Genomic DNA, 19,976 nt, shown 5'->3' with positions numbered 1-19,976 from the left:
CACATGATGATGTACAAATGTAAAACTTTAAAAACTACCTTCATGTTATTCAAATTTAACCACTAACAAAAGCAGATGTAAGCCTATATCTGCCACTGATGAAAAAATAACTTGTCTCATAATTAAGATAACTAAATCATAATGTACGAGGTACAAACTGTTGATTTCCCCCCAGTAGCAGAGTTGGGCCATCTAAAACATTTAGACTAACAAAGCAGTTGATTAATCTTATAAAGTGTTGTTGTTGTTGTTTTTAATTAAACAGATATTTGTCTCCATCTAGTGCTAGTTTTTAAGTATTGCAGTCAAGCAGTTTCAATAAATCTACCTATCAGCTGCGGCCGTCAGTATACTTCAACATCATTGGTTAATTTTTGTGGGCTAACAAACGTCGCCATCTCTGATTAGTGAAGCTTCTCCTAACGTGTCACATCAACACTGAAATCCTGTAGAGTTTCGTAAAAATTCCAGATATTAATGTTTAAACCGCGTGAAATGGTGACATTCTAGAAGAGTTTTCGTTTTGAACAATCGGAGAAACAATGGAGGTGAGCTAAAATAAAAGCACTTTCTCAGAGTCGGCTGTTAATAGTAGCCTGATAGCTAACACGTCAGCTAGTTATAATACATCCAAAGTCCAGGGATTAACTGAAAGAATCTAACCTTTTCCTGAAGATTTATGCTACATTGTTCTTTACATTTTGCTTATCCGTCCTGCTGCAGAGATAATAATGAAAAGGTAAAAAGTACTGATGTTTTGGTTGTTGTTTTTTTTTTCTTTTTTCCACCAGAATATCCAAAATCTCCCTATCGACATACAGACCAACAAGCTGTTAGGTGAGACATCCCACGGACAGCGCTCTGTGGAAGTCATTTATTATTATTTTCTTTATACCTACTGATTTCTTAAAGTGTACTCCAAGTATTTTATGAGACTTTCTTAAGTTCTGACATTTTGTTTTAAATTTGGCTGCTTTCTCGTCTTATTTCAGTCCAGAACCTGAAGGTTCATGTTTGTAGTTCAAATTGTTCCTTTTCAGTATAAGAAAAATTTTAATTTTTCTGGTCTAAATCAGTTTGAAAAGACCACATATCCATGCTGTATTCACTATCCCTTTGTATTGTATTAGTAATTACTCACGTATCTGTATGTGCAACATACAGATACGTATGTTGCACATACGTTTCTGTATGTGCAACATTGATCTCAATCTATCCATCCATCCGAAAGTACTAAACCCAACCATTCCACCAGTTTTGGAAGTTTGCAAACCTCAACTCTCAAAGTTGATTGATGTTTTCTCATGACAAGTTCTTTCGCATTACAAGTTTTTTATGATCAATACAACGTAGCCCCAGGACTGAACTGAAAACGAGTCACTTTAAAGACTTAAAATATTTCTAAAGTTTATTTTTTTTCCCCTTCAAAACAGCTTTGAAATATTTTTAAAAAGTGTGGATTTGGAGGTTTGAATGCAAGGACTGTCAACCAGTGCTGATTTATGTGGTGTTGTTTTTTTATTGCAGGAGTAAATCCAGCTGTAAATATGCCGTTTAACTATAACTTCCATATGTGACTCATATGATGCTAGATTCTTAAACTTAAATAATTTTAAATATTTTGTGTTTTCAGATTGGCTTGTGGATCGGCGTCACTGCAACATAAAGTGGCAGAGTACAGTGAAAACAATCAGAGAAAAGATCAATGCTGCCATTCAGGACATGCCCGAAAACGAGGAGATCAAGCAGCTTCTCTCTGGATCCTGTAGGTTTCTCATTGATGCCTCCAGACTTTCACTTTTCCCTCTGTCACCAATGACATGCAGTTGCTGTGAAGGAACTTTCTGTCAGACAAAAAATTCCAGTGCCAAATTTATATTGTAATGTAGGAAGTGAGGAGGAGGAAGTTGAGTAAAAAACATTTCTTGGCTTGGAGAAGCTAAGAATAACTGCTTTCAACAAAAACTATTTTGAAACACTTCAATTCTGGCTGCATTTAGGTGGAGATTGTAATTTCTGCTGCAGCTCTAAGCAGAATTTTTACACAGGCATCCCTCAGCACATTCTTCTCAAAAACCATCATCATATTTACCTACTTTGTATTAGGAAGTCATACTGTAATTTGACAAATCTTTTTTTTCTCTATATGATCAATTAGTCTTTTACATGACACTATTGTAACTTCAAAAAGTACCAGCTGTAACAACATTCAAATTCAATAGCTCTATCTGTAGTTTTCTCGCAACATGTCATCCATATATGGTGTTCTCTTCATGAGAGGTGCGGCTACATCAGCTTATGTTGTCAAAGGAGATATTCACATTTGTTATTGTCTTTGAAATAACAGATTATAATTTTCCAATATCTCATTATTTCAATACTCAAAGGTTTTATGACTCTAAATTGTGATATTTACCCTTTAAATACTCAAGCAGAAGGCATAGATTTAAGAGCTCCTACCATAAAGCATGAAAGCTATCTGTTTTCTTGTTTTTTTTATGTCCCTAATAGATTCCTTTTTTATGCGTTTCCACAAACAGACATCCACTACTTTCACTGTTTGAGAATAGTGGAGATACTAAAGGGAACTGAGGCTTCATCAAAGAACATCTTTGGCAGATATTCTTCTCAGAGAATGAAGGTAAAGCGATTCATATGATCTGCCGCTGTCAGACATTTACTTTATTGCAGAAAAGAAAAAGTACAACTTTGGTCTGTTTGGCTTACAGGACTGGCAGGATATTGTGTCGCTCTATGAAGCAGATAATGTTTATTTAGGTGAGTGCATTTCAAAAATAAAATCTGTTGTCTTTAATGCAGAAGTCTTGCTTAGTTTGAAACTGGTTGACAGTTTTCAGTGCATATGTTGAGCTGTATGGAGATGAGAAAGCTTTAAAGATGCATCGGTAGCTTTGCTGATTTCTAAAACCTGTGCTGCGTCTTCCAGCGGAGGTGGCCAGCTTGCTGATCCGAAACGTGAGCTACGAAGGGCCGGCTCTGAGGAAGCAGATCGCCAAAACTAAGCAGCTGCAGCAGGAGCTCAGCAGGCGAGAGGTGGAGTGTCAGAGCTCAGCAGCCGAACTGAGGGAACGCTACTATGCGGCCTGCAAACAGTATGGCATTACCGTGAGTGCAAGGATGAATGACGCTCATATATAAACTCAGTGCTAAAACGTGTTAGAATTATTATGGTATTTATACATTTTTTTTATGTGTCTTTTCTGTTAGGGGGAAAATGTTCAGCGAGAGCTTCAGGCTCTAGTGAAAGACTTGCCTGCAGTCCTGGAGGAGGTTGGGAGGGATGCAGCAAAGTTGGAGGAGCAAATCCAGCTTTATGCTGCATTCACAAGCTTTGTGTGTGATTGGTGAGTTTACCATCGAGATGCGATCAGCTTACAACTCATTTTGTTTAAAAATCTTGAGTCATCTCTTCGGGTTTTGGGGGAGCTTTTTTTGTTTGCTTTTTTCCGTATAAGCAGACTGCCTATAAAATAGCCTTAATCAATAATTATTCAGGTTTTCTGAAGATTGTCAGAGTTTTTCTTTGGATATTCTGCTTGCTGTTTCACTCTTTTATTCTTGAACATCCCTCAGATTCTTTTGATTTTGTCCCAAATGTTCTGTTCAATCAGCCTTGAGTATTTAGGGAATCAAGTTTGCGATGAAGGCCAGAAAGTCTTGCTGATGAAAGCTTTCTAAAAGCTAAATTCTAAAAGAAATGTGGGGTGGCTGAAAACCTTTGCACAGCACAATCCATGAGCACACTGGGCACAGACATTTACACACTTGATAAATATAATAATTCCAAAGCTTTGTTCCAAATGTTTAAAAAGATTCTCTGTGGCCTGCTCTTCTTGATTTAATCAGTGAAGAGACTGGACTCTCTGTGGGAAAGTCTTGACACTTTGACTACACCACCAAGCTTCCCTTTAGATCTATGTAAATGTGCGCTGTGTTCAGGTGAATCAACCACGCAGATGCTTTTTAACTTCAGATTTGTGAGCTCGCATGTTGTTTGCTCGAAGGTCCGAACCGGTCCTGCCCATGCTGACGGTAAGCCAGAAATCGGGGAACGTGACGTTTTACGAGTGGAGGACGGGGAAAGTCCCCAGCCTTGTTGAAAGGCCGGTGGTGGAGGAAGCCCCTCCTGATGCAGCGACAGAGGACACGGTTGGTTTTATCAATATCATAATCATCTAACATTATCACAGTATTAGCTATTTTTGTCTTAGGGAATTTTTATTTTTCCCTTTCATAGCTGAGTGAATTACTTTTGCTTTCTGGTCCAAACTAAGTTAAAATGTTACTTTTACATGTTTATATTGTAACGTCTCGTTAATAACTGCTTCAGATTGATTGGGGAGATTTTGGTAATAAATCGCCAGATGATCTGGGCGTGACCGCCGGCATCACCGTGGAGGAAGGAATCGATTGGGGAATCGCTCTGGAGCCGACATCCGAGGTTAGACAACCAAGCATAAGCTGAGTGATTTTAGGTTTAGCACATGATTACTCTGCAGGCTATGCTGAGTTATCGTGTGTACAACAACAGAACTGTCCACACTTTGTAAAAATACATTAAAAACACGAATTCATCCTTTATTGCAGCAACATGATCTCACTGTGACAGGCTTTTGTTAATCAATACCATTTGAAGGAGTTTACTATTTTTATGAGTACCAGAACTACTGTCACTTATGCTGCTAAGCTTTGTAGAATACTTTTTTTTGTTAATTATTTTCACTTTTTCTACATGGTTTTGTAGAAAATCCTTGGAACAGAGGGAACTTTTCCACAAAAGCTGTTCCATTGCTTTACAGCTGCTAGCGCTGATTAGGCACCGGGTTGGGTTTCCACTGAGACAACCCTGGCACTAGCACCGAATGTCTGGTGTTTACCCTTCGCTAGTTTGCAGCTGGGCCAGAGAAAATGACTTATTCTGTCTGAAACATGAGTAACAGGAGCCAATAAAAACATTTTATTATCTCTCTTTAGAAATGAAAGAGATCCCAGTTGTTCGGCGTTTAATGAAGACAGATTAAGCTTCTCACTACATGTGAACATGTCAGTGATTGTTCTGGTCTGCTTCATCAGAAAAGTGGTGCAGGCGGCATCGACTGGGGCAACAGCAAACCAGCTCCACTTGAAATAGAAATTGTTGATACAGGCACAGACTGTAAGTTTGTTCTTAAATGACGATCATGATGAATCCAGAAAATAAGTTCCAAGAAGCTAAAACCAAATGTGTTTTCCTTCAGGTCCCGAGGGCGTGGCGAGGGGTGACGACGCTCTGACCATACTGGAAAACTCCCAGTCACGCAGCCAGTTCATTGATGAGCTCATGGAGGTAAAACAGTATTCTGTGGTCCACAGCTAAATCAAATTAATGAGCTTGTTGAAAATGTCAGTGTCTCATGTTTTAAATCCAAACAGCCAGTCTTCTTTGTTGTCTTTAAAAGTCTTTTTAATCAGTGATTCTTCAGCTTCTAAGAAGGTCTTTTAAAAGATCGACTCTGGCTGAGTTTAGTTCTTCTAATAAGATTCAAAACGTCTTCATGCATCACAAAGTTTAAAACTGTCATTAAGTAGAAACGTTCATAACTGATGTTAGGAGTTTCAGAATAAAAGGGCCTGTATACAAATGTAGGTTACACTCCACACTTTCCAAATTTTTAATTTGTCAAATGCAAAAATATTAAAACAGTCACTTTAATTGACTTCAAAATTATGCTCTACTTTCAATTGATTATCTTTATTGCACAATGATCCATAGTACTTATTCTAAGTGGGTCGATGACATAAGATCCTAATAAAGGTATTTGGATTGAAATGTGAAACTATTTAGAAAAAGTTCAAGGTGTAAGGATACGTTTGCAGTGCGTAAGTTAATCTCAAGGCAAATCATCAGTGTTTTCTCCCTGATGATTCTTTTTATTTACTATTTTACTGGGTTTTGCTCTGGTTTTGTGTGCTGGTGCAGCTCGAGGTGTTCCTCACCCAGCGGGTCACCGAGATGGGGGAGGAGGGCGACGTGGTGGCCATGAGTCAGTTTCAGCTGGCTCCTTCTATCATTCAGAACCAAACCCGAGAACACATCCAAGAACTGCTATCCCAGGTGCAGGACCTTCTGGGCCGGCTCTCCTCGCTCCGCATGCAGCACCTGTTCATGATCCAGGCCTCACCGAGGTACGATGATCAACATCGGAAAGGTTTTTGGGGGCTTTTTTGTCAACAGCTGCAAATTGTGACCGTTGTAAAAACTGAAACAAAAGCTCATGCTGCATCTCTGGTTCATAACATTTATTTCCTTGCGTTTTTTGTTTAACGTGTTCAGGTATGTTGAGCGTGTGTCAGAAATGCTGAGGCAGAAGCTGAAGCAGGCAGACATCCTGGTGCTGAAAGCTGCCACGATGGCTGAGCGGAGAGAAGAAGCCCTTCAGGAGCAGTCTAGACTGGAGCCTCGTGTTGACCTGCTGGCAGGACGCACCCGGGAACTCCAGAAACTGGTATGAGATTACTTTCCCATTTATTTATGTTCACAGGGTGTCGGTGCTTTCCCACTGGGGAGGCCGCAGAAAGTCATAGATGTTTTTTCAAGTAAATGAATGAGATAAACGGTAAATTTCAGTAAAATGAATACACCTTCAAGCTTCTCTGTAATATGTTGGTTATTTGTTTCTGCAGATTGAAGCTGACATTTCAAAGAGGTACCACAACAGACCAGTCAACCTTATGGGGGTGAATATTTAGTGAACCCTGCAGTTGTATTATGTTCTGATCTGCAAAGAGAAATAAAGAATATTTAATTTAAACTTCTGTGGTTTTGTATTTTGTAAATTGTCAAAACAATTAAAGCATTCCTTAAATAAATTAACACATGACTATAGTTTTGGTTTTTTTTCTGTTATTGTAACCAATATTTTCAGTGGAAGCAGTAGAGCAACTTAGATGCAGTGTGATATCAAGTGGTGTTACAGACAGCTACGGTATTCTCTATTAAAGCAGGGATGACTGGGCACATCTTAGTAAATAAATTTCATGCAAAAGTTTATTTTCTTTCACCAATTTGCTCCAGAAAGTGAAAATCAATCATTTATTCCACATAAATTGATATATTTTTTTATTTATATGTTCCTTCCATAGAACTTTCCATTTGTGGCGAGCGAGCTTCTTTTATGATGACCTTTTATGCCCTACCCTATACACACTCATGTTCCCATGATGAAGACAGTCAGGCTAATATTCTGGCTTTGGATCCTTTTGCATGTTCTTGCCATGCATTCATGAGTTCCCTTCAGGGCCTCCAGCTTCCTGCCATGGAACTTTAATGTGCCTGTCAGGTTACTTGGTTTCTGATATTCGCTTAAGCATTTTAATAGCCTGGCGCTCTATCCGGGACAATCCGGCCTCTCACCCAAATGACTGTGGGAATACCCTAACCCTGCAAGTATAAACAATGAAAGGATTTGGGGTTTTACATCAACAGTAAGCCATATTCCTCTAAATTAATTGGAATAAACATTGGAAATATTAATTAGTATCAATTATGTTTACTGTATCAACTACTTATGAGTGATACAGTAAACGTCTACAGTTAATTTTAGCATTTACTGAAAACGTGATTATTGAGATTGATTTCTATGTTGCCACTTTACACTGTTTTGTAGCTTTCACTTTCACTCGGTACATTATTGCTTTGTCAAAGGGTTTTTTTATATTTACAAATGCATGTTGACCACGAGTGGAAACTTTTAAAAAAAAACTTGAACCTTTCAAAAAATTTACTTGAGAATTTTTACTAGTTAAATTTTTTAAATACTATATTATGATATCATAGTTACACGGACGAGGTTATATTTAGCTGTTTAATAGTTCGTATATAAACTAAACCAGACTTTGATAACACTGGGGGTGGGGGGGATTTTCCGTCAGCTGATGAAAGCTTACCTCTAGAATGTTCTACGCATGCTCCGTGTGTACGCGTGTTTTGGGCTAGGCTAGCAGCGGTAGCAAGTGATTTTGCAAGTCATGGTGGGCCATTCAGTAAGGATAGCAGCTCAGTAGAACTTTTAGTGACTAGCGGATTAAATCACTGATCTGGTGTGTTAGTCGACATGTGGGCATGAAGACACGGTTACAAAATCTTCATGCGTAAGTATACAATTTAACGGTTTTAACGAATTATCACGTTGACCGATACATGGGCTTCATTGTTTAACGACACAACATAACGCAGCGACACATAAGTCTAATAGTATTTGTGTATCAGAAGCCGGGTGCAATTTGTTTCCAATATCAATTCATTTTAAAATTAGTTAAATTAGTTTGCTGTAAACTAGCTTATAAGGCTAATAGTGTAGTTTTTGACTTCCCGTATCACTGTCGCGTCGTTCGTTAAACCCCGCCTACGACGTATTCTTATTGGTCTGGACTCGCTGGAGTCATGTTACATCATAGTAGTTGAGGCCGTTGAATGGCTGAACTCTCATGTCACTCATATTTTCCCCACTTGTTGCTAGGGAGATTGTTTGACACTAGATAGGGAGAAAGTAAATATTAGCAGAGGCACCTGCCACTTTCTGGCGAAAGAGAAATTGGAGTAAAGCAGCGAAAGGTTTTAAAACAGTTACTTTATGTAGCGTCAGAAGGAGGTTATAGACATGTGTTAGCGGTGGCCGGTCGTGAATCAGTGGGTAGCCACCAGCTGGAAGGACAAAGATAGGCGCAGCTGTGCTGGAGGAGGAGGGAGGGACCCTGCCGGCCACCCAGCGTCGCCGTTGGTGGGTGTCAGAGCAAGTCGAGCTAGCTATCTGGACTCCCTCGTTCACCTTCACAAGCAGCCAGAAGAAGTAGTTGTCCTGTCAAGGGTGGGGTGTTGCCTGAATCTCTGTGTTCATCTTGTCTTCTCTGCCGAATGTCTTAAAATGAAGATCAACAGCGTTGTGCGATCTGACATCAGTCCTCCTGTTCTGTTAGGATGAAGTGGTTAGCAAGTCCTGCTCTTTCTTTCTTCTCCTATAACGTATTTAATGCAAGCGTGGGTAGGTAAGAAGTCTTAAGTGTTTGAAAGCTGTGTGATTGGAGTGTGTGGACTGATGCAACAAGGAATTAAAACGTTAACAAGTCTTATGTAAAGATCTACCATTTAGGCCTTAAAAAGTCTTTAATATGTCTAGGTTTTTCAGCATATAGTTATGTCTTAAATTACTGTTCATGTTTTTTAGCTCCTACGTTGGTTTTGTTTTATGATATTGAGAAATGCTTTGATTTCCTCAGATTGGAGTTTTCACAATAGAGAAATTTGAGTGTATTTTTACAGAGTACCACAATTCCTAAATATTGACACGTTAGTTATTTTTGAAATTACTTTGTTCTAAAGCAAATCAGTTGATTTTTGGCGTAAATATTCCTCCTTAAAAATTTGTAGTCTAGATTTTCTATAATAAGAGTGACATTAAAGTCATCTGTTAAATTTGTATGTTAATTCATCCATTACTACGTCCTTATTCTTGTCCTTGCATTTTTTATTTCTTCGTCTTTAACTTGATTGCAGTAGATCAGGAATGCTATAATTGTTTTATGCTGTGACAAAACTACAAGGCTTTTAGTTTTAGTTTGAACAAACCATCAGCTACATTACATGACTTTGGTGTCTGTAACTCAACTAATGTCACTGGTTAGTGAAAGGAAATAAGTCTTCTAATGTATCAGCAAAAACACTTTTATATGAAGAACAAATCACTTTTTAAGTGAATCCAGTATTTGCCACCAAGGAAGAAAGGATAGTTTGATATATATATATATATATATATATATATATATATATATATATATATATATATATATATATATATATATATATATATATATATATATATATATATATTTATTTATTTATTTATTAATTTCACTAATGAAGACAGAAATTAGATATTGAAAATCAGTTTTATTTCATACAGAAAGAACATTGTCCCCTGAAAATGTTGCCAAAAGGAATACAATGTAAGGAAATGTGAATAGTATTCTAGATGTGATTCCTTTAGGTTATTATTCAAAATTCTTGAAAATTCAAATAGCAAATACAAAGTTGTTTTTGAGGGAGATGGCACAGCCTGTTCAGTGATCACCAGCTAGGTGATTGAAGCACAAACAGCAGCTGCAGACATGTTGATAAGTGACATACATCCTTTAAAAAGTCCTAAGTACATCTACATTGCACATATTAGATTATAATTCATATTTATTTTTGTCTTAGAATTGTTTGCTCGTTTATTGCTGCTCCTATCCACATTATTAATGGAGAATTGCTTGAGTGGCCTTGATTTATTAATTTTGGGGTAGTTCTGACTGAAGAATTTTCTGCTATGACTAAACCAAACCTCTCAGACCTTCAACCTTCCCTCTGAAACCGTCGAGTTTCCGCCTCAGAGAAAACCTTTTTGAATGGGTGGTGAAATGAAAACCTCCTTCTTATGTTAACTAAAATTGCATATAATTTTTTTAAGTCAGCCTTTGTTTTTTTTGTTTATTACGTAGGCCTCAAATTTTAATTACAAGGGTAATTTTTGCAGAAATTCTATAAAATGTAATCTCTTCTATTTGGCAGGAATGGGGAGATGATAACTCTTTGAAGAAACTCTTCTGAGAAGTGGAAACCTTATCTTGGAACCTGAACCCTTTTAAATTAACTCTCAAAAGACGCTTTGCCTTCTTCAACCACTTTTATGTTCTTGTATCAGTTTTCATCCCTTAGTTTTAGCAGAGAGTTATTGATTACAAGTAGTCGCCCCCGTTTTTGTTTTACTTTTTTACTTTCATTTTTTTGTTCCTTTGTAAAGAAATGCTTTACCTGAAAAAGTACTTCACAGAGGGCCTGATTCAGTTCACCATCCTTCTGAGTCTCATTGGGGTGCGGGTGGACGTCGACACGTATCTAAGCAATCAGTTGCCCCCATTAAGAGAGATCATCCTGGGGCCCAGCTCAGCCTACACACAGACCCAGTTCCACAACCTGCGCAACACGCTGGACGGCTATGGGATCCATCCAAAGAGTGTGGACCTGGACCAGTTCTTCACGACCCGACGGCTGCTGAACGAGGTGCGCCAGCTGGATCGCCTCTCCGTGCCCAGTACCGAGCTCAACGCCTGGCTAGTGCATCGCGACTCTGAGACGGTGGTGTCCGCAGGCGGTCAGTCCAGCCCCAGCATAACCCTGGACAATGGGGCCGGCCTAGAGGACATTAACAACATTGACGCTACCCCGGCCATGAGGGGAGGAGGCGGAGCGCCTGAATCCACGTACGACCTGAACGCAGCGGACAGCAGCCTGGGAGCCGTGGCCCCAGAGGGAAACCAGGAGCAGGGCAGCAGAGGCGGCAATGACGACCTCACCAAAGAGGTACAACGCCATGGTTACAGGTTTTAGGGTTAGACTCAAGAGGATGTCTTTCAATTTAAATAGATTTGTGGTGTCTTGCGTGGCATTCTTGTTAAATTGTTGCATCCATTTGACACAGGAACAATTATGGTCTAAAACCAACAAAAACCCAAAATTCAGTTTCCAAGGACAGGAAAATTTTATATAAGCTCAATAAAATTTAAGGGTGTTTAAATTGTAGGCCTAATGACGGTCTAAGGTACATTATATGTACTCAGTATTTGGTCAGAGCTTCTGCATCAAATCAGAGCATCAATAAACTACGTGGGCAGATTTAAAGTCCTGCTAGAACATTGAAGCAGCATCTCCATACCGCTTGTCAGCAGCAGGGAGCATTACGTTCTGTAAAATTTCCAGGTAGCCGATTGCATTGACTGTAGACTTTAGTAACACAGTGGACCAGCACAGTAAATCCTGACTGGCTGCAGAAATATCCCACTGGACGTCCGTCAACATTCTGTAGCTCTCCCTTCTCCCTTCACACTCTGGAACCTTGATTTACCAAAATGTCTGGATTCTTGTTCATCATTTTCTACCTCATGTCTTCCTCCCACTAAATTTTCCATTTATGTACTTGTAGCTAACTCTTCTTTGTGAATCGTGTCAATGACAGTCTGCTGGACCATATTCAGTTCAACGCTCTTCCCCGTGATTGGTCTGATACAATATACACACATTTTTTGAGAAACACAATGTTGGGTTTTCATTCGCTAAAATTTGGTAAATGAGCCATGTTGAAACAAAATAAATAACTATTTTTATATTTTAGCTTTTGAGTTGTGCCTGTAAGTACAGGATGATAAAGATTTTAAAAAAACTTAGAAAGTAGCCTGTTTGTTTATAAAATGTTGCATCTTTTGTGATTTAAAATATATATATATGTATAAAGTGACATTTAACATCAGTTTTTCTTCTACCTTCCCCAATTCCTGGCCGGTGTTTTTTTTTATTTTTTATTTTTTATCTATTTCAAGTCAAACCAGTTAAGTCGCATTCAGCTGCTGGTGGCGTTTGGATCCTTTAGCATTCAGTTTAGTTAATTAAGCTTTAAATCTTTAAATTTACAGGGTTTTTTTTTTTTTTTTTTATTGTCTCACGTGTACACTCTGCGCTTCATTGTTTTTGTTCCCCATTGAAGCACAGTGATGCAATAAAACATTCACGTTACACAAAGCTGAAGATTTCTGTTTATTCTTTTGCTGGATCACAAGAATAACCACCGTGTCGAAGTGTTTATGTCATGGTTGAACCATCTGATTTGTGTTACATGGCCTGTCCTTTGAAGAACTCTTCAGCACTGAAAAACACATCTTATTTGAAAAAAGTTAAATGCAAAAGTAGGTCATTTACAGCTTGATCTAATAATGAAAATAGTGACACAACCAAAATCTGTTCAGATCCTCTGATCATAGTTTCACTGGCGCGCAGAACAGTTCTTGGGAGTTTTCCTTGTTTCTGTTTTAGGACATTGACTTGATTGACATCCTATGGCGACAGGACATCGACCTTGGAGCAGGAAGAGAAGTGTTCAGCTACAGCAACCGTCAGAAGGACACGGAGGAGGAGAAGCCCAACCGACAGGACAGCAAAGATGTCAATGATGAACAAGAGAGCTGGAGGAATGGGATAAACTCACAGGGGTCCCAGCCGGTGGATGGAGAGACTGGAGAGAGCATTCCTGAGCAGGTAAGTGAAGACACAACAACAACAAAAAAAGAGTAAAGGATTGACGGACAGGATATTTATTTGTTGGTTGAGTGAGTTTTTAGTAAATGTGGAACCATTTTTAAAGAGGTTCTTGCAAAATTTGGTTTTCTTTTTTTTTTTTTTTTTATTTCTAGTGACTGACGATTGGCGTTCATTTCTGAATATTTGGTGGAGTTCTGTACAAGATATTGCAGAAATTTTTGTACTCCTAGTCATATTTTGTCTCGGTACAACTGCCTAACGTGATTCTAAACTTGCTCTCTGGTTGTGAAAAACCGATCTGGATTTGGACCAAAGTTGATGTTGTTTGTGGTGTCAAGCATTTTAAAAGTGACACGCCCCCACACATTAGAGTATCAAAAAAAAATTTTAAACTAAATATATAACAGGGTTTATTTTGAATCTTTTCTTTCCAAAAGGGGCATTTATGAGAGGGGCGTTTTTTAACCCGAGGGTGCAGAAGCACTAATGTAGCACACCTGTCTGTGTTTTATTGTTGTTAGCTGCCAGTTCTTGGCTCACAGACTTCACTGTCACTACAGGAGTGCTTGAGGCTGTTGGAGGCCACGTTTCCTTTTGGAGAAGAACCTGAGGTAACGATGTAACGTCTGCAGCTGGTTTGAAGTTCTGTGAACCCCCCCCCCTTGTAACGTCAAATGTATATTTTTCTACTATCGTCTACACATGCTTTGATTAGTTTCCTGTCCCGGTCGGTAACCAGGAAGTATCCATTTCCAATGAAGAAGTTCCCTCCACCTCCCAGGGCCTCACTGTGGCTCCACAGATGCCTGCAGCGGAGCCGCAGTTGGACCTGGAGCAGCAGTGGCAGGACATCATGGCCATCATGGAGCTGCAGGTTGGCTGCGTTTGGCTGTTTTTCGGACCCATAACATTTAGTGTCTTTGATTAAAAATCAATGCTGTGATGATGGGTTAAAAAGAGTCTAGCTTTTTATTACTAGAAGTAAAAAAAAATGCACTACACATACAAGTATAAATTATACTTGAGACATTTTTAAAACAATATATAAATGTATATTTTACTTTCTAACTTACTGTCATTGTCACAATGTTGGTAGTACACCAAGAAATATTTCTCTTTTCTTAAACACGTTTTGCATTTATCTTAAGTTAACTCAAAAGCACTTGGGCGCTCCGCTAGGTTAACTCAGCAAGAGCGACATCCTGTTGTTGTTGTCGACCTTAGACTAAAAAACAAAAACAATCGATGGAAAAAACCCCCCCAAAAAAACAGTCTTATAATTGATGGATCACTTTCTCACGAAAATCTGAAGGTTTTGTACATTTCAGTCATTTGTTAAAAAAAAATCATTAGTTAGCTGATAAAATCAAAAACCTACAGTGTATCTCTTTTAAAGTTTTTATTTAAACAAAATTGGCCCTCTAAGTGCCTTCAGCTGCATTACTTGGTTCCAATTGGCCAAAAAATTTGGACGTACACTTTTCTGTTGTTTTTGTCTGAAGGCGATGGACGTGAACAACAGCGCCTCCAACGGCGGGAACGCCAGCAGCGGCACGGCGGAGCCGACAGCTGCCGGGACCTTCGGACTCTCTGAGCGTCCCACACCCATCAACCAGGACGTCAGCCTCCACCAGGCCTCCCTGCCCAGCTGCAGCCAGGACTTCCCGCAGATCTTCCGCCCCCAACTGGACTCGGTCAGCGTCACGCCTCAGACCGGCATGCTCAGGCTCTCCTCCAGCAACTCCACCAACATCAACTCTACGTTCGGAGCGACCAACCTGACGGGGGTCTTCCTGCCGCCCATCAACAGCTCCAGCAACAACGTCACTTCCACGCCGAACCTGTCGGACCCCTTCACCACCCTCCTGGAGGAGTCCATGCTGGATGAAATCAGCCTGCTGGACCTGGCCATGGAGGAGGGCTTCAGCCAGGCTCAGGCGTCTCAGCTGGAGGAAGAGCTCGACTCGGACTCCGGCCTCTCACTGGACTCCAGCCGCAGCCCGGCCTCGCCGAGCAGCTCGGAGACCTCCTGCTCCTCCGCGGCCTCCTCTTCCTCCACGTCCGCCAACTTCTCCGAGGAGGGCGCCGTGGGGTACAGCACCGACTCCGAGGCGGCCGCCGTGGAGACGGAGGAGGGCGCGGTGGGCGGCTACCAGCCCGAGTACAGCAAGCTCTGCCGCATGAGCTTCCAGGACCTCTCCCAGTTCAACGGCCTCCCTCAGCTGGACGGCATCAGCCACAATCACACCTACAACGTGCCGCTGTCCTCCAGCTTCCCCGAGCACTCGGACCTCCTCCTGTCGGCCGGGAAGAAGGCGAGCCGCGACAAAAAGCTGCAGCCCTCTCAGGACCTACTCGACAAGCACTCCAGTCGCGACGAGCGCCGCGCCCGCGCCATGAAGATCCCCTTCTCCAACGACAAGATCGTCAACCTCCCCGTGGAGGAGTTCAACGAGCTGCTGGCCAAGCACCACCTGAGCGAGGCCCAGCTCGCCCTCATCCGCGACATCCGCCGGCGCGGCAAGAACAAGATGGCCGCCCAGAACTGCCGCAAGCGCAAGCTGGAGACCATCATCAACCTGGAGCAAGGCGTGCAGGACCTGCGGCGCGACAAGGCCCGCCTGCTGAAGGAGAAGATGGAGTTCATCCGCTCCATCCGGCAGCTGAAGCAGAAGATGCAGAGCCTGTGCCAGGAGGTGTTCAGTCAGCTGCGGGACGAGGAGGGCCGGCCCTTTCCCCCCAGCGAGTACTGCCTGCAGTACGGCGCCGACGGCAGCGTGCTGATCGCGCCCCGCGGCGGGGCGGCCACCGCGCAGCAGCAGAGCAGAAAACCCGAGAAAAAACAGAAAGACAAAAAGAAGTGAGCGCAGAGAGACTGCTGGTTATTCTATCACTTTGCTAAATCAGTCAGATTTGTGCAGATGCAAGAGAGATGCCTTTTTTTTCCTTTAAGAAGATTCTGTTGAAGAGAAACGGCATTTACTCCTCCTCCCTGGGTTAGTTTCTCCTCTTTCATTCTCTTCCTGCGTTTTTTCCTAGAAACAACTCTGAAGCGGAATAGCTCTTGGCTCGAGAACCGGTGTTTCATTATTTAGACCAGAAAAAGGGAGGGATTTGAAGGACAAAAAAACTGAGCTACTAGAAGAAGAAATAGCTGCTCTTGTTCCTTTTGCACCAAACCACTAGGGATGGAGGCGTGTCGGGTGGAAGAATGGACCGATGTCGGAGAGCTAAGCTAACATGGTGCATGGTTGGAATACCTGTGGATTAAAGGGTTCAAAGGACTATCAGCTCATATCCCACCCTGGAGACTTTTAGAAATTGCTTTTAAGTTGTAGATCTTAAGGCAAAGATCAGCACCTGAAGTTGTGAGACAAGAAACCAAAGGCTAAAGGAAGTACATTGTTTTAGAATGCCATTAACACCTATACTAACCAAAGGTTGTAGGGCGCACCTGATCACCTGATCCGTACAAGTCCAAAATGCTCAAACGCTGCACTCTTACTCTGTAGGTTTGTACAGCAAAGTCTAGTTTTTGAGTCGATTTTTGGGTGGCACTTAAACGTTGAAGGCCCTAAAAAACGGCGGGTTTGACTTGTGGAAGTCAGATGACTGGATGAGAAGTCTGAGGCTGAGAGTTGGAGAGCCGGCCACGAAGTCCTGCAGGAGGAGCCGAGAGATATTTCTGGGACAAGGCGCACCGCGTTGCAAAATGTATCAAGTTCCTTATGAATTATACATAGCACTGTAATTTGTCTTTTAAAAGGCTTGGCTTGGTATGCATTTTGCCGTTTCTGTCGCTCTTCCCTCACTGCAGGTTTAAATACAGGGGCTGCATTTAGGAAGGCTCTTATTAACTGTTTATAATGTGTAGAATAAGCAGGGTTATAGGTCAAGCCTCCCCCCCTCTCCCCCCCCACTACCGTCTGTGTTGATAAAACCTTTCACATCAAGCTGCAATAGGCCTGGAGATCCAGAGTGTACTGTATCGTTTCATCCTACTTCGGCTGTCACAGATTACATTCATAGAATTTAAAAAGACATTTACTTCAGTAATTAAATTTCAATCATATATTATATAGATTTGCCACATACATAGTGAGCTATTTCAACTATTTATTTCTATTAACTGTTGGTTTTGGTGATTATGATTTACAACAAATGAAAACAAAACTTCTGAACCTTAAATAATTTGAATATTTTCTAAGGACAATTACATTTTGCAATTCAGAAGTCTGATGTTGGGATCTGGTTACGGACAACACAGTTATTGGTTACATTGCGTTGATACCCTAAGTAAGGAACAGTGCCATATGCAAGCATATAAATAGAAAGTTAAGTGGAAGGAAAAAATGAAATTGAAAATGGTGCACAATATACAGAGGCAACGCCGCACAAGGCTGAAGCAAACTGTGAGAGAGCCACCACACACACACACACACACATATACATATCTAGGACTGAACCAGAAGCCAAAAGTGTTTTCATTAGGCTCAGGAGAAGTGGTCAAATAATTTGGAGAAACTGAACATGAAGGTCTTCATTAGCTGCAAGGTATGATTGTCTAAAAGTCACAGAAGTAAACAGTTGAAATAAATCACTGAAGTTCGTAAGTTGACTTGAATTACTGATGAAGATTTTGATGATATTGTTTGACTGGTCACCGTTACATTTTATTGTTGTTTTTGTCCCCTGGATGCCCCGTTCTAAGTATTAAAACAAAGCAGGCTCAGTTGGCATCGTTTGCTGTGCCCCACTTATTTTAACTTATTTGCAGATTTTCCACATCCGAAATGCACTTGAAGCAAATATTTAACTGCTGTGAAGCCCGGTAGTTGGCTTTAGTCCTACAGATCCTGCGTTTTGAGTGTTTTTGAGAAGAGTGAGTCCCGTTGGGAGGTAAAAGATAAGTGTGAACGGTGACGGTGTGCGTTGAGGCCACTTAAAATTTTTGAATGCCTTCATTTAAAACTCATGATCTTCACTTTAAAGGATTTTGGGAACATGGAGGGAGGGAATTTTCTCAAAGTAGAAGTGCTATTACTTGTCTGTTTGAATGAAGTCTGTCGGTGAGCGTGTTGTGTGAAAATATAAAAAAAATGGGGCCTATCGCTGCAGCTAGCAGTTAGGTGAAAATATTTACAAGAGGCTAAACAGAACTCGCAACACTGAGATGATGTCCGAAAAAAAAATATGTTCAAAAGGAGAAATGTCTTTCATTAAATGTGATATTAAGGCATGAATCTCTGGTTAACATTCACTCTAATGTAACCCGGTGCAACACCAACTATTAAGTACTGCTACTACTTGGTGCACTTTTTTTTGTCTTTTTTTTTTTTTTTTTGTCTGTCTTGTTCTGTAAATATTTTCATGTTTGTTTTTCTGTAGTTTGTCTAATGTCTCCATAACGGTCGCACTCTCTGCTTTGAGTCTGGATTGTAGTTCCCAGTTTCCGGATGTTTGCTGGCAATCAAGAATTGTTTTTATTGGTTAATAAAGTGTTTTTATTTTCACCTGTGACTCATGTACTGATCATGCTTGACTGAAAAGATGTTTTTCATATCAGCCGATGACAACTTTATTCTGTGGAGGTTTCACAATTTCAATATGAATTATTACTGCGAGAGTCCTAAAGTAAGATAAAGATGTGTAGATTATTGGATGCACCTTATGCCCGAAATGACCAACTCGGTGGACACGGATGAGGGCGATGCGTGAAACTATATTTTTAACTATATGTTTGAACATCAATTTCCCTTTAAGCATTCGATACATTTAAATAATTAGCAATAATTTCATACTAAATGCCTTCCTATTCACTTTTACTTAAACAATATATTCTGCTTATGATTAATTAACTCACTCTGGCACTTTAGGAATTGGATCTCGCCCCGCAAACGTTGGAAGTGACTGGAAACGGTCTTGTAACAAAAATTGGTTTTATTTTCCAAAAGTGACGAGTAAAACAAAGAAAGACACTAGAAAGAGTACAATGAACAAATTATTCACAGAATGATTTGTAAGCTTACACCAAACAAGTTTGAGCAAAGCGGCTAAAGGTGTGTTTCGACTACGCAACCCAGAACAGCCCCCCGAAATATTTTCTAGAAAGTTTTACGACGCTCTGCCCGCTGTGGGGTGTAAATTGCTTTGCTAATGCAGAGGGTCACTGTTCTGCTGCACAGGTTTTCATAAAATAATAAAACTGGAAGTTGCAGTACAACAAATAACAATCCTGCATTGTCTGACTTGTTCCAACTCCCACTTGTACAAAGAAATTTCAAATGCTGGCGACAGAGAATTGAAACACTGAAATCAGACAAATACAGCTCTACTCTGAGACCGTTTCATTGTTTTTATCGTTTAAAAACAACTCATGTCAGGAAAAAAAAAAAAGAAGCAGTTTATAGCAATAACCCTATAACCAATTAATTTAACAGAATTTGGTTTGCTCTCTTTGACTGGTTACACTATGAAAGACAACAAAAATTTGTTTAATGTCAAAAGTAGCACATAATTAGGGATTTTTAATAATCAAGGCCTTCACTGTGTATCCAATTGGATTCTTTCAAACTCAAACTCATTGACAGAGGGCTGTTTTTTTTTTTTAAACTGATTATTAAAAACACTGAAACATTACAAATTCATAACAAAGGGGCTTTGAGGTGTGTGTTTACTCTGTCTTTAGACTACACACTTCATTAATGTCATTCAAATAATATTTTCACTTGGGTTAGCTCTTTTTATTAATGTTTTTGAATTGTAAAACTACTCACTATATGAGTGACTGGATTTGAATTTTGTTTTCACAAATATTCTACTCACCACTGATGGAACAATTTTATGTAAA

General features: G+C 40.3%; 2 protein-coding genes across 9 annotated transcripts; both read left to right on the top strand.

Moving 5' to 3' along the window:
- The first annotated feature begins 347 nt into the window (after window positions 1-347).
- On the top strand, window positions 348-6,812 carry cdk5rap3 (CDK5 regulatory subunit associated protein 3). Its single transcript, XM_044103080.1, has 14 exons — window positions 348-548; window positions 792-837; window positions 1,634-1,765; window positions 2,541-2,641; window positions 2,730-2,778; window positions 2,948-3,126; window positions 3,229-3,365; window positions 4,026-4,170; window positions 4,352-4,462; window positions 5,095-5,176; window positions 5,259-5,347; window positions 5,981-6,186; window positions 6,335-6,506; window positions 6,685-6,812. Exons 1-14 carry the CDS (start codon window positions 543-545, stop codon window positions 6,748-6,750), a joined length of 1,521 nt encoding a protein of 506 aa, XP_043959015.1. The 5' UTR covers window positions 348-542; the 3' UTR covers window positions 6,751-6,812.
- A 1,094-nt stretch (window positions 6,813-7,906) lies between these two features.
- Window positions 7,907-18,639, top strand: nfe2l1b (nuclear factor, erythroid 2-like 1b). 8 transcript variants are annotated; one of them, XM_044103077.1, is made up of 6 exons: window positions 7,907-8,151; window positions 10,607-11,398; window positions 12,935-13,123; window positions 13,687-13,737; window positions 13,842-14,000; window positions 14,629-18,639. In XM_044103077.1, the coding sequence occupies exons 2-6, from the start codon at window positions 10,841-10,843 to the stop codon at window positions 15,988-15,990; spliced, it is 2,319 nt and encodes a 772-aa protein (XP_043959012.1). In that variant the 5' UTR covers window positions 7,907-8,151; window positions 10,607-10,840; the 3' UTR covers window positions 15,991-18,639. The 8 variants fall into 8 exon arrangements, with proteins under 8 accessions (XP_043959012.1, XP_043959005.1, XP_043959010.1 ...); XM_044103070.1 differs by having other exon boundaries at window positions 7,908-8,151; window positions 12,902-13,123; window positions 13,648-13,737; XM_044103075.1 differs by having other exon boundaries at window positions 7,950-8,151; window positions 12,902-13,123.
- The last annotated feature ends 1,337 nt before the right edge of the window (window positions 18,640-19,976 follow it).

The sequence above is a fragment of the Gambusia affinis genome, linkage group LG20 (assembly GCF_019740435.1).
Source record: "Gambusia affinis linkage group LG20, SWU_Gaff_1.0, whole genome shotgun sequence".
Classification (NCBI taxonomy): domain Eukaryota; kingdom Metazoa; phylum Chordata; class Actinopteri; order Cyprinodontiformes; family Poeciliidae; genus Gambusia; species Gambusia affinis.
The sequence above is the reverse complement of the archived record's forward strand: the minus strand, read 5'-3'. Positions and strand labels throughout refer to the sequence as shown.

Excerpts from the sequence above, each read along its gene's own strand:
- cdk5rap3 (XM_044103080.1), top strand. Across the intron at positions 1,766-2,540 it reads GCAGCTTCTCTCTGGATCCT|ACATCCACTACTTTCACTGT; the intron begins GTAGGTTTCTCA and ends TTCCACAAACAG. Across the intron at positions 3,366-4,025 it reads ACAAGCTTTGTGTGTGATTG|GTCCGAACCGGTCCTGCCCA; the intron begins GTGAGTTTACCA and ends GTTTGCTCGAAG.
- nfe2l1b (XM_044103070.1), top strand. The coding sequence starts at position 10,841 with ATGCTTTACCTGAAAAAGTACTTCACAGAGGGCCTGATTCAGTTCACC. Across the intron at positions 13,124-13,647 it reads GAGAGAGCATTCCTGAGCAG|CTGCCAGTTCTTGGCTCACA; the intron begins GTAAGTGAAGAC and ends TATTGTTGTTAG. Across the intron at positions 13,738-13,841 it reads CTTTTGGAGAAGAACCTGAG|TTTCCTGTCCCGGTCGGTAA; the intron begins GTAACGATGTAA and ends TGCTTTGATTAG.